At 39.4% G+C, this 14799-nt stretch overlaps 1 protein-coding gene across 1 annotated transcript; it reads right to left on the bottom strand.

Moving 5' to 3' along the window:
* Positions 1–911: 911 nt before the first annotated feature.
* NMUR2 (neuromedin U receptor 2) lies at positions 912–14040 on the bottom strand. Its single transcript, XM_047868837.1, has 4 exons — positions 13324–14040; positions 6686–6770; positions 4136–4261; positions 912–1183 (listed from the first exon to the last, which is right to left on the bottom strand). Exons 1-4 carry the CDS (start codon positions 14038–14040, stop codon positions 912–914), a joined length of 1200 nt encoding a protein of 399 aa, XP_047724793.1.
* Between the last annotated feature and the right edge of the window lie 759 nt (positions 14041–14799).

Here is a 14799-nt window from a genome sequence, read left to right as displayed (position 1 = left end):
TTTCTTATATGTACAAAGAGTGTTATATAGGTAATGAAGGATTTAGTCAGTGAAAGTCCTAGTAGTTACTATATGATTGTTTTTTTTTTTCCCTAGATAGTAGACCATACCTCTATGTATGGAGTAAGACTTCAGAAATCCATGTCTAGACAAAACTATGAAAACAACTAAGCCTGTGTTTGGTATAGTTTATGTCTGTTTTGACCCTCCACCATGGCCTTCTCCATCTTCCCATTCTTTTCTAAGTAGAACTTATATCTGATCTGATTCCTGGTGAGGAATGACTGAGAATGATGTGCGGATTAGGAAAGTGGGAATAAATAGTTCTAAGGAGCATCCCCATATTATCAGGAGGATTCTTCAAGTAAGAGGCTTCAAAATTCTAATGTATCACATTAAAAAGGCCAAATATGAGGCAGTAGGATAAAAAGTTTGCTGTGGAAGAACACTGGTATGGCTCCCTTGAGTCATATAAAGTAACATACCATCTACATGTCTTCCTTTTATATCTCACAGGGGCCATTGGTTGTGAGAGTTAGAGCCTGACTCAGAGTTTGGATGACTCAGGACAAACTGTTTCCAAAAGTGAAAATCACTCAAAGTATAGGTGTCATTCTTTACTGGTCATGATTTTTTTTTTTCTTTTCATGAACTAGTGAAGGAGCATGAGGCAGTTAGGATGGTGGAAAGGAAGCTAAAACTCAGAAGGTTCTGGGTTTTAGATACAGATTTGGTAGCAATTTGTTTAAATACACACACACACACATACACACACACAATTAGAAGTGGGTATATAAGTTGTAAGACTCATTTTACCTCCCTACTATCATGTAAGAAGGCATAAATTTTACAGGGTGTCCCTTCCTGTAGTATGGTGGCATAAAGGAATGTCAACTCTTTGAGTGTCCCTTTCATGGTGCCTGTCCACTACAGAGGGCTGTAGGGGGGTGCGAGCTGCTGACGGTTAACTGACAAGGGAACTGAGGACCTGCATCTTCAGTCAGCTCCACAAGGTGGCATTCTGTCAGGAAGATGTTCCGCTGGGCAGGTGGCCCCTGTTGGTGGTGCTGAGAGTGCCCCTGTTTGCAGGGAGAGATCACATTCCAGAATGCTGCCCGGAAGCGGCGCGAGAGTAGGTTATAGATAATGGGGTTGACGGCTGAGCTCAGGTAGAAGAAGACACCTGGAACACAGGAGATTAAAAAAGAGACATGTTGAGGAGTGAGAGGCATGGTAGAATGAAGCATAACTATTTAACAAAGGCCTAGCATACCTGTGATTGCCTCTTTTGGAAGTAATAACATATACAAGACTCTAATTGAGAATACAAAATGCTCTGAACAGATCTACCACCTGTGTGTTTAGGAATCAAACACAGAAAGATTAAAGAGTCTTGGAAAAATTTAGGCCAGCATGGGATCTCTCTGAGATGCTTGGCAAATTCCTTTGATCCCCACTTGTTTAATTAAAGAACATGCTCTGATAGCATTAACGAGAGAGATGCTTAAGTATCAGAGGAAAGAGAGATGTTTTTATCTCATTGGAGCTTTGCTTAAATCTATAATTTGAAACTGCAAGTAATGGAGGAATGGTAAATCAGTTAAGTCGTAGTCCCTGCTGAGATATCTTATAATGCTAACTATCTCTTCAAAGAAATATTCCCCAATGCACTTTTCCTACCTAGTCTTTTCCCTTGATGGCTCCTCCCACCTTACTTTTAACTTTATTAATTGTATTTTTCCATTTATTTTTCTCCACCAAATGCCTTGCACACTGACACTTTCCTGTTTGGCACGCATGTTTCTTTTATTTCTATGTCTATTTTATTCCCCAAGACCCAAGATGAGCCTAAGGTTGAGAATCAGAGAACTTTGTTTCTGATCTTACTTAGCCTTGCTCATTCTGTGACTTTAGACGGAAGTGGTACTTCTATTCTTTTCTCTGCAAAATGGGAATAGTAATACCACTCTAACCCACCTCCCTGAATTACTGTGAGGATAAAGTTGAGACGCTATCCACAGAGGGATTGAGAATGGCTAAGAATGTAAAAAAAGTGATAGGTACTGTCATTAACATGTTCGTTGTTGTCCTCATTTATATAGTTCAGGACACACAGAGTGCCATACACCCTATGCACAGAACTGGGCAGGGAGGAATATAGAAGGAGAATATTGCTATGGGCTGTTAATTCATTCAATAAGTAAATATGATTGAATCCTTATTCCTTGCCAGAAACTTTGAGGCACATTGGTAGGCAGTGGATTTAGACTTTGGTCTCCAAGGACATGGAATAGTATTACAGAGGCAAGACCTATGCCTAACTTAAACAGTAAACAAAAGAACTCTACCAAACTATATCTGTTTATATATATGATATATATATACCATATATATATGACTGACAGTCATCCTATGGAAATTCACATAATGGCATAAACACAAGGACCATTATGGTCATGAAGGATTTAATGGGGTGCTTAAATGTTGCCTACCCTGAAGTGGGCAGGAGATAACTGGGGAAGAGATAAGAGAGTACTTCAGGTAGAAGCTAAATGTGCAGAGGCAGGAATGGTTATATTGTGCAGGAATAATGCAGACACGCACAACCCTCTAATTAACCAGTTTGACAAGTATATGATTTATGAATGGAAATACATAACTTGAGGATCAAAAGGCAAGTTGGGGGCATTTTTTTGTAGCATTTAGAAGGTTTAGACTTCATCTGGTTGGCAATGTGGGGGAAGAGAGATGATTTTTAACTGGAAAATATTAATATAAATGTTGTAATTTGAAAATCTTAAAATGGTTGTCTTGATGCATCTGGAGATGTAGAGTCAACTAGTTGTCTCATGTGATCTTGTAGTGTTTTCCAATGTATTTAATCACTTTCTTTTTTCGCAGCTTAACCACAAAGATAAGCTAAGAGCTATAAATATTTTTGAGATTTCACCCAGAATTAGTAATTAATTTAACATGGAGGAATATACTAATGTCAAGGTATAAACCATAACACAAGGCTTCCTGAGTACAAAAGAAAGGATGATTGAATATAGATAACATACATGGCACTCAATATACCTAGGAACACTGTTGTTTTTGCTTTATGCACACCTGCAACTTAACGTGCACAAGTTGCTTTTATCTGTTTTTTTCTGGTGAGGTCTTTGATGATTTAATGTGCCCATAGAAGCAGCCAGTGACTAGCCAAGGTAGAGGGACAATGTGGTCTGCATGTAAGTCTAACAGTCACCTTTGCTGAGAAAGAGGGATACAGGTGACCATTCTCTGCTCCATTTTGGGAGAAAGAATCTTGAAGTTGGACAACTTGGGCTGGAACACTGTTTTTACTATTTGCCAACCAAGTGACTTTGGGCAAGTCATTTCTTTCTTGTGGAACTGTTCTTTCAGCTGTAAAAGGTGATGATAATATCTACTTACTAAGCTTTTGTGATGACTATAGAAAGATATATAGCATTGTGCAGCTTAAAAAGGCTCTTTAATAGCTATTATTTCATTTACTTCTTACCAACAGCCCATGGTTTGTATAGGGCAGGCATTATTGCCATTTTCCAGTTGAGGAAACTATGGCATGAAGGAATCCACATTCTTCAGATCACACAGGATATTAATAATGGAAATGAGGTGCAAATCCAGGTCCTCTGATTTAATGATCTTTCCATTGCTATTTCCACCCTATTCCATGGTGTCCTTAACAAGCAACATTAAAGTAGCCTAAAAACAGATCCTGATGCCTCATGAATGCCCTTTGGTTAGTTTTCATGAGGATTTAATACTTGCTGAAGACAATATGAGATTTTAGGGACATCGATATTTAATAAAAACCAATTCAGTTATGTGGTCTTTGGATGTAAAACAAAGGAATCACTTCTTAGACCATTTTCCTGCTGTAATCACCAGGCTTAGAGTTGAGGTCTTCAATAAAGTAGGCTCTACAATAGTGATTTGGTATATTTCTTTTGGATAAGTAACATGCCTAATCAATACATGAATAAAAAATCAAATGTGTTCTTTATTGTATGGTGGGGTCCGCATAATAATTAGTATATATAAATAGAACCTAAGTGAGATTAAAAAGTAGATACTTGTGATATAACCAAACCAGCCAAAATTTTACCTGACACCACATGGATGAGATTGAACACAGCAGCCAGGGATTCAGTCCACTCCTCCACAAAGCTGAAGAAGAGCCGATCAATGTGGAATGGGGCCCAACAGACAGCAAACACTAAGACCAAGACAACTGGAAAAGGATGATGAATGAAAGAGCAAAGGACAGTCAAGGCAAGGATAGGTATATAATGCCCACTCTGAATCCAGCCATTCCTTCTAGCATTTCCCCTCCACCATCTTTTTAATCATTTAATCATTTAATCATCTAGATCCTAAAGAACCTCTACATAGAACATTTACACATGAGAGTGAATTGTATAGGATTTGGGGTCAGTTTCCATATGATTGTATAAGATTTCTTGTACAATATGAGTTTACTTTAGAACGCTTAAAATAGTACTGACTTTGTTCAAAGCTGAAAACATTCTATTGTGGAAAATATGTTGCAAGAAGGTTGCTGGTACCACATAAATGGGTTATATGAATAAAATGATTGGATTCAAGCAATTGGTGTTAAGTCCTAGATTAATAACAAACTATTGATACAGTATATAGTGTAAATGTTGTATGAATTTATCTTTTTACTCTAGAAATAATTAGAAACTTATGCAAATTCAGTCATTCTGTAAGGGGTGGGAGGGACATAAAGAAAGAAAAATCATGAGCGTTATATTGCTTTACAAGCATCTTTTGATTGAGGTGGAGATGTGTCTATTATAACTTTTCTATGGTACAGATTGCCTCACAATTTTTTTTTGTTTTTACTTTTTGTTTTTATAAAATTACAGATTCACAGAAATACACTATTGCCCAGGGTTTTTTTTTTTTGTTTTTGTTTTTGTTTTTTTAATTTTCAGCTCCTAAGACAGAGATTAGTGCTACCATATTTTCTCTTTGGGGCATTTAATCTTCACCAATATAAATATGTATGTTTTTTTGTTTTCTCTTCTGAAGTTGTAAAATACTTTTATTTCCCAAGACATGATGCTTGAGATTTCCCTCAGGAAAGTCTTGTAGGGACTAGCGGGGAGATAGGAATATAGATGAAACAAGATTAGTTGTGAGTTGGTAATATTTAAAGCTGGGTGATGGGTACACGGGTGATCATTTTACAATTCTCTGAATTTGTGAGTGCATTTGAAGTTTTCATGGTAAACGGTGTGGTATGCCTGTGTGGTGTAGTTTCAAGAATATCTGAATGTTTCTTTTGAGTTTACCAACCCCCCCCCTCCCCCACTGCCCTTCTACCAGAAAAAGTCCCTAATCTGCTCACTACTGCCTACAAATCCCTTTAGTTAAAAATTTAATTACTGTTAACATGGAACACTCCAACCCCAAAGGCAAATACTTTACTGTATATTTTATCACAGTGACTTTAATGTGCATACACTTCAAATCTTTTTGCAAGAGCAGATTATGATCAAGGAGGAAGGGGAGAGAGAGATTATGAAGACATGAGGTTTCTTAATAGGGAAAGTCAGGTGCCAACAGGGGCTAAGCGATTTCTAAGATGATGACTACTAGAATTGAAAAGACAGGCTTTAGTGACTTCACAGGATTTTTGCTCATAAACACCACATAGTTATAGTAAGTGTTTTATATACCTATTAGCCTGAAGGATATGTTTCTTTCAAATCTTTGGTTTTGTCTTGGGAAGTTTATTATAAATCTCCTTTCCTCCTTTCTCATCAATGTTTCTCATACGCTAGTGCAGGACTATATATATATCTTAATATTTACTTATTTTTGAGAGTGCGGGAGGGGCAGAGAATAAGGGAGACAGATAATCCCAAGCAGGCTCCAGCCGTCAGTACAGAGCCTGAGCCCAACGACAGATCTCACGAACCCTGAGATCATGACCTGAGCAGAAACCAATAGTCAATGCTTAACTGACTGAACTGAGCCACCCAGGCACCCCAGGACCACATATTTCTATAGCACTCTTTTGGGAGAGTGTAGAGCAATGCCCGGATTTTTAAAAACACCTTATCTATACAAAAGAGTGTATTGTTTTATATAAAATCATATGATGTTATAGGTGGTATGACTGCTTACAGTTACACTTGGCCACATGTTCTTAATCTGGAATTAAAAGATCCTAGGGAGTCCAAGGATGGGTGTCAACAGGTTCGTGATCCCCTGAAAAGGATTATACAATGTTTGTGGATGTGTATTTGTACATTTTCTGAGGGGAGAGTTCACAGCTTTCATTGTATTTAAAAAAATTAAAAAAGCAACTCATAACACAAAATAGGTTAAAAATAACTTGCTCAGTTTAGAGAGGAAAAGAAATGCTCAAAATCTCAGAGAGTGAGATTTGCCAAATACCTCAGAGAGTATTACAATGACACAATTCAGGGCATTGTTTGAGGGTTAAAAAGTGAAATAGAAACAAAACAGAAAGGCCCTAGGAGGCTGAGAAAACCAAGGAAGACCAGACCTCAACATCTTGTTTCAGAATTTTGATTCTGACCCCAGCAACGCTTTCTCAGTACCAAATGCAACTCCTTTGCTTTCACAAACAAACAAACCCCAAACAAAATGAAGGACTCACACAGCATCTTGGTGACTGATTTTCTGGCAGGTCTTTGAATATTTGCAGTCATTTCATCTGCCCCAAGCAGTTGGTCCTTCTTTAGCTGCAAGGGAAGTGGAAAAGTTGCTAAGGGAGGTAAACATTTTTTTCCTCCTGTTAAGATCTGAGAAATGTAGCTCTAACACTCATTTTGCAGACAAAAAACTGGGACACAAAGAAATGTAAGAATTTGTCAAATGTTTAACAATAAGTTGGAGGTGGAGTTGGATCCAAGTCACCTAAATCAACAGGATCGAGGGTTGTGGCCACGTTGCAATGCAACCATTTATCATACGCTATTCTGTAGAACCCTGGTTATATAGTATGTTAACGTGTATTCTATAAAAAATGTGAAATTCTAAAGTAAAAAAAAGTTAGGTAGGCAATTCATTCATTCATTCATTCATTCAATAATAATCAGATATCTTTTAGAATGGAATCCCTCTGCTATAGGGTAGGTAGGCAGTAGAAAACAAAAACAGATATTGTTTCTGCTTCATAAATTTTATAGTCTTTATTGTGAGTCTTCTCAGTGTCTTTAAGGCACTGATGGACATTATGAACATTTTCCTGGGGGTTCATGTATTACCCTTCCCTCATCCCCACCTTCCACACCCCACATCTCCAACCCCAACCTCAAAGGAGATAGTGCTTCTTTGACTAAACAATTTCCCCCCACCCAACCCTTTTCAGTGGAATACTTACTATATCTTAAGAAGCGCAATCTGAGAAATTCTATGTTAATAATGTTACTGATAAGACTGCACATGTTTCTGAATTTAGATGTGGAATATACTCATCTTGTTGCAAGAGGTGGTGATCCTTGAAGTCTCTAAAAATGTCAAATATTAACACCACTGTACATGCAATTTTTCCTGCCCTGTTCAAGTCCCATCTACTTCTACAAGACTCTGGTGACCCTGCAGCCCATTATCCTCTCCTTCCTCTCAACTCCCTTAGCACTGAAGATCTGCATCATTTACCTAGTTGTGGAATTTTCTTCTTTTCAACTTACATATTTTTAGTTTGTGGGGTTATACAACTATAAAGAAACCATAAAGAAAGCTTTAAGGACTCATGACAAACTACTATCAAGTATCTACAAGATAGTACAGTATGTGTTTGTGCTTGATTCTCTAGCACTTATTCTCTTCTTTTCCTACCAATGGTACCATGATTTTCCTTTAGGAAATTAATGCTTTCTCCATTCCTAGGCACTCATTAATTTGGATGGCAATGATCCCATCTCCAGCTCCAGGTTCAGACCCTAAATAATTTAGCTCCTTTCCATCAGTCACAGTGATTAGATGATTGGAATCAATGGGGTTTCAGATTCTTGCTTGTACTTCTAGGAATTGAAGCTTTATTTCTCTCTTATTGGGACCCCTTCTTGTTCTCTGTATGGAATTCTGGAATACAACAGCTATTTTTTTTTCCACCACAAGGAAAGTGCTGGGAGCCATGAATGACCTGTTGTGTGTATTTTGAGGTTGAAATCAACCTTATGGAAAGAAGAGCAAAGAAATAGAAATAAAGCTAGGTCTTTGAGAATATTGTGTGTTTTACAGAATTAAGCTTCATCAAAAGCCAGCTCCACCTCTTGATTTATCAGGTCTATACTGCCCTTCATATTTTGCCAGATTGAGTTGGGGTTCCCTCATTAGCAATGTAGAAAGTTCTGACACACTTATCAGGGCCATCAGGTGGAAGGAACATTCAACTTATTCTATATAGTCTTGGGTAGATTAGGATCAGATTGTTGAATTATAAGAAAATGTATTCCAGTTCAAGATAAAAAAGAGTTTGGTGTGGGTATGTGCAACAGTAGAACAGACTGCTCTTAGAATCAGTGACCTTCCTGAGCTGGATGGCATTTTTATAGAACGCTTTAGAGAAGGTATTTAAAATTAAATAAGAGTTGGGGGCACCGGGGTGGCTCAGTCAGTTAAGCGTCCGACTTTGGCTCAGGTCATGATTTTGCCATCTGTGAGTTCAAGCCCTGAATTGCACTCTGTGATGATAGCTAAGAGCCTGGAGCCTGCTTTGGATTCTATGTCTCCCTCTCTCTGCCCCTGCCCCACTTGCGCGCTCTCTCTCTCTCTCTCTCAAAAAATAAATACACATTAAAAAATAATTTTAAATTAAATAAGACTTGGAAGAGAGGGCCATTAAAAGTTGCCTACAGAGTTAAACAAAGGAGTATCCTGTCTCTCTGACAAACATGTTAGCTCCTAGAAGTCAGGTAGCTCTCAGGACCACACCAGCCCTGAAGCATCACTTGGATAATTAACAAACCTGACCAATCTGTCTCTGAATATGCTGGTGCTCTCTATGTACACCTGTGTCTTTACAAAGTAAGGGACTAAGGAGTCTGTGAGATTTAACCCTTACAAGGTCATCTAGAACTTGGAAACAAGAAAGAAAAATATTATGCAGTTATTAGGAATGGACAGGAGGAAACTGACAATAATGTTATTAATGTAATAGTAAAACAAAATAATGCAGGTGTAGTGCTCATCTCAGTTCCTGGCACATGCTATTCAATAAGTATATATTGTCATTCTGGTGATTGTCCTCAGTTTACTCAAAAGACATAATAAAAACTGAATTTTGGTGAAACAGGGTTATTTATTCATATCTGTGGGGTCACTCATGTGGATTACTGAGTCCCTTCCAGAAATTCTCCCTCTCATGGTAACTGTCACCCACAAGCAGTACTTGTGTTGAGACAAAGAAGCAAACAGATGCACTGAGACAAAAACCTTATTATTGAAGAGCAATAAATCAAACTGCACATCTTACTAACTCATCACTTAAATCTGCTAAAGGTTCTAATTATTTCCTACTATTTTAATCTTATTTTTAAAGTTTATTTATTTTTGAGAGAAAGAGTGAGAGCTCAAGGGCAGGGGAGGGGCAGAGAGAGAGGGAGAGAGATAGAGTCCCAAGTAGGCTCTGCACTGTCAGCACGGAGCCTGATGTGGGGCTTGAACCCACGAACCATGAGATCATGACCTGAACCAAAAGCAAGAGTCGGATGTCTAACCGACTGAGTCACCCAGGCACCCCCCATACCATTTTTTAAATTTTGTCATTATCACAAGAGAGTCATTCCATAATTTGATTTCAGTCCAAAATTAAGAACAAAGAACAACTATTGAGATCTATTAGTCCCTTCTTTGGGTGGGTTTAAAAGTTCTCATTGGTAATTTCTCTACTTAAAGTAATAGTTTCCTTAAATCAAACATAAAGCAAACAGTTCATACAGTTCTTTTATGAACAGGCTTCCTGTACAGTGTAGTTTGTAACGAAAAGAAAATTATATTAATAATTTCTTACTTTTCAGCTTCCATAGGTTTTAGTGATACAACTAACCAACTAGGGGGAAGAGTGAAAACTGAATATTTATACATCTTATACATTGTTTCAGTGGAATTTGAAGGAGGCGGTATAGTAGAATAGAATGCACACAATTTGTCTGGCCAATATTAACTACTGCTTTATGTTTGAATTATTTTATTTCCCTTCAGATGTTTAGCAAAGTAGCTATTCACCCCTTAAGTATTCTCCCCACCCCTGCACTTCTAAAAGTCAAGATACAAAAAGAGGAGTGAAAAATTGTGGTTACTCTACAGGAAGTTCAGAGGCCTTCCTCTCCACTCACTTTAGCTGTGTGAGATAAAAGGTGAAGGGGAGGGCCATGTGGGGGATTCAGGTTGATCCACCACATTTATATATATATAATAATAATATATATTTATATTTATATATTTATATATATGTATAAATATATGTATATATAATATATAAATATATAATATATAATATATAATAATATATATAATTATATATGTACATATATATTATATATATATATATATATATATATAAAAATTCCACCACGTTTATATAGTTTGTGGAGACTAAGCTCCAGAATACCAAGATATACTCCTAGCTTTTGTGTAAATATTTCCACAATCTGAACAAGATCTGTTTATTAAAAAAAAAAAATAGTGCAACTCTGTTTGGCATGGCTGGATTCTGCTACAATTCATAATATATCCTCTTCAATTCAAGTGTTAATGTTGCCCGCAGGAATATAAGTACCAGGTGAGAGACCCAAAAGAGCTTCCCTCCCAGATGGGAAGAAACTTGCCTTGGGGTTGTCTACTTTCCATCTCTAACAGGTTTGAGCCTTGGAGAGCAGCTCAGTGGGTACTTGTATCCTGGAATGATGCAGCAGCACACATATAGCTCCCCTCTTTCTTCCTTGGTCCTGGGATTCCATCAAAGGGAAATCACCAGGAACCATGACCACGTACACAGGGACCAGGTGCAGCTAGAGTCAGGGAGAGTTTTCCTGAGGAAGTGTGGGTGAAGTAGGATTTAAAATATGAGTTAGAATTAGCAAAGCAAAAGGGATTGTGTTGTCAACAGTAGCAACATTTTGGGCAATGATGCAGCAAAGGGTACAGCCTGTGCAAAGGCCCTGAACGCCATAGTCTAGGGCCTATTTCTCCTAACTCCGTCTACAGATCTTTAATTCCTCTAGAAGTGATATTCTAAGTCAAGAGTTTTTCCCTGGTGTCCTCTGGGTAACAGCTCATCCTTCCTGAGAATAGGAATGCTCGAAGTTTCACTATACACACAAAGCAAACTAGATAGTTTCTAAGCTGTCATCTGAACTGTCACTTAGCTCCTGATACAAGGTAGCCTTAAGTTCATTACAGCAAAACAAAATGAAACACAAAGTAATTGGTTGGGGTGGGGGATATGTGTTTCCTACTCAAAGTTAAATACTTCTCCCAAATTAACCCAAAATAAATGATTGGTGTTGGATGAGATGGTATTGATAAGTTTGGGGTAGAGATTTCTCACAGGGCTCATGATATGTGGAATCATGCAGAAATCCTTTTCCCCCAGTGATACACACACATTCCCCCAGTGATACACACACATTCTAAAGCTAGTCTGGGGTGACATGTATCTCTGGGAATAGAGGAGCCATCCCTCTAAGAGGAGAATGACAAAACCCCCTGCCTGATTAAATTTACTCCTGTGTCTGGACATCTGTGGTACTTAGAATTTGTTCTTCTTAGTTGGATTCTGCCACTCATCTTAGGCACAGCATGTATTTAAAAGGACCACTTGGGGGGCAGTCATTTCTGATATTCACCTTTCTCAAAGATGCACTGAGATGGGAGTACCTTGACTGTCACAGAATACATGGTGGCAGAGTCATCTTGAAACATATGATGTGAATGTGATGTTTGCTTTGTTTTCCCTTCACTATTAATTCTCGTTGTTCCTGCTCATGGATTTTTCTTTCTCTTTTTTTTTTTTTTTAGGTTATTACAGACTGCCAGAGCTATTGGGAGCCTTAGATATGATCTAATGTGACCTTTTCATTTTATAAATGTGAAAACTAACTCCAGGAGAGAGTTGTGTGGCTTGGCTAAACGCATATTTTATGTGAGCTTCAGATCTGGGAATCTAAGTAGTCCTAAGACTGTTTACAAAACACAAGCTGCCTCCTTAAATGGGCATAAAACCGTCACAGTTAGATTTCATCTCTATGAATTTGGATGCAGAATGTACCAGGAGAGGAATTATATAGACTCACTACTACCCTCAGCAAAAGTAGTTTCTCTCAGCTAATTTAGATTAGAAAAAAAAAAAAAAAAAAAAACCAACTCATGAGTATCATATCACCATGAGTATAGGAAAGGAACCTTCTCTAATTATAAGATATGTTGGAAACAAAGTTATAGTGTTTTATTAATTCTGGCTATCACTTATCCCCACTTTCTTCTACTCTATCTTATGTGCTCTGTTCACTTCTTTGTCCCTCAGTTTCCATCTGATCAAGAGAAATCCAAGTTGGTCCCACTCAAGCCATATATATATATATATATATATATATATATATATATACACATATATATATATATATATATACACGTATATATATATACGTGTATATATATATGTATGTGTATATATATATATATATATATATCAGGTTAAAATGCAATATATATATATAATTGCATTTTAACCTGATATTTCAACCAAAGGGTCAAAGCAACCATAAGGAACAGTCTCACTTTAAAACTATATATCTGTCCTGGAGTAGAAGATAGAGATAGTTTATGTTATACACAGACCAAATTGGTACAGAGGAAAATTTCAGTGCAGGCGGTAGATGGGGACAGGAGACAACAGGATGTGGAGCAGTTTCTCCTGTGGTAGCCACTTTGTGCTGTTTAAAATGAGGCTCCCCCTCAGGCCTACTGAATCAGGATTTCCCAGGGGGAAGGGCCTGCACTTTGATACCCATAGTAAAATTTCTAGGAACTCCTAGATTTGAAAGCCACAGGCATAGAGGGAAGAATAATGGTAGATGAGTTGAAGGAAATGGTTTACAGTTGTGGTTAGTATTTGCCTGATTTGGGGCCGGTCCTTTAACTTCTGTTTGCCCTCTGAGCTCATTCTGTTTTCCTCTCTGCTTCCTTCCAGTTCTGGATTTCTCCAAGTCTAAGTTCTTTTCTCTGAACTTTGAGTCAATGAGAGAGGAAGAGATATACTACCCTAAGCCAGCGAGCTCGGATACTCACTTTGAGCCCCATGAGGTAGTAGAGGACACTGATGACAGTCATGGGGAGGATGTAGAAGAGGAAAGAGGTAACCTGGATGACGAAATTGTAGATCCATATGGGCTTGATGACCGCACAGGTGGCGGAGCCCGGGACCAAGGACCCATTGGGGAAGTAGTGCAGCTTGATGCCATGAACGCTGGTGTTGGGCAGAGAGGAGAGGGCAGAGAAGCCCCAGACGAGGCCAAGGATCCTGAGAGCCCGCCGCCGGGTGCTCCTCAGTTTGGCCCGGAAAGGGTAGAGGACGGCCACGTAGCGTTCCACGCTGACCGTGGTGACGCTGAGGACGGAGGCAAAGCACACCGTCTCAAAGAGGGCCGTCTTGAAGTAGCAGCCCACCAGCCCAAACAGGAAGGGGTAGTTGCGCCACATCTCGTAGACTTCCAGGGGCATCCCAACGAGCAGGACCAGGAGGTCGGAGACGGCCAAGCTGAACAGGTAGTAGTTGGTGGGCGTCTTCATAGCCTGGTGCCGAAGAATCACCAGGCACACCAGGAAATTGCCGACGACTCCCACGACGAAAATCAGCGCGTACACTGCAGTCACTGGGAAGAAGAAGTGGCTGCGTGGAGGCCCGTAGAGGAAGGCCAGGTAGTCCTCGGTGCTGTTCAGGTATTTGCGGGATGGATCTGCCAGTTCCTGCTGGTGGATCCAGGAAACGTTCTTGTGTTTTTCCATTACTGGTTTTAAACTGCAAGACCTGAGCCTCCTCTGATAGAGGCTTCTGTCCCAGGCTGAGCCAGAAAAGAAAGAGAAAGCAGGCAGGAAAGCACAGACTCAGGGGGGGCGGGAAAGAGGCTGGGGAAGCGTGAGTACTTCAGAAAGGCTGGGCTGCTCAGACCCGGATCCCTTTGGAAGAGATAGAGGCCCCGCCCCTTCACGGGCTGTGGGCCAATGAGTGTGTGTCAGACGCTCAGCCAGAGGACCCCTGGGTTGGAGGGCTGGCTTTGAAGCAGGAGCTGGAGAGGAGCGGGAGACGTTTTTCTGGATTGGAAGGAGCTGGGAAAACAGCTAACACAGAGGGTGATACTCTCACTTAAATAAGCCGTGGGTACTTTGAGCGTGCGTTTTGCAGAGCTGTGGGCGTCTGGATGGAAATACAAAATAAAGTTGCAGGGTCATGGATAGGAGAGTACAAATTTCCATTGATCCTTGTCACCTGCACAGCGTGACAAAAATGGGAGATCAATAGATTTCTCAAGTTATCTTGTTCCGTTGGAAATCCAGGGCTCTCTGGGGAAAGCATGATCAATGTGCCTTTCTGGTTTGTTTGCATCCGCAATAGAATCCAAAGCCTGGAAAAACCCTTGTGCGACATCTAGCCCTGCCGGCTGTCTCTCACTTCGGTCTCTTTTGGCAGTGGCTTGCTGTACTAAAAGGCAGTGGGGTTTAAAATCAGGCACACCCGTAGAAATCATGTAAAGGCATTGGGATTGT

Source organism: Prionailurus viverrinus, chromosome A1, assembly GCF_022837055.1.
Source record: "Prionailurus viverrinus isolate Anna chromosome A1, UM_Priviv_1.0, whole genome shotgun sequence".
NCBI classification, from domain to species: Eukaryota; Metazoa; Chordata; class Mammalia; order Carnivora; family Felidae; genus Prionailurus; species Prionailurus viverrinus.
The sequence above is the reverse complement of the archived record's forward strand: the minus strand, read 5'-3'. Positions and strand labels throughout refer to the sequence as shown.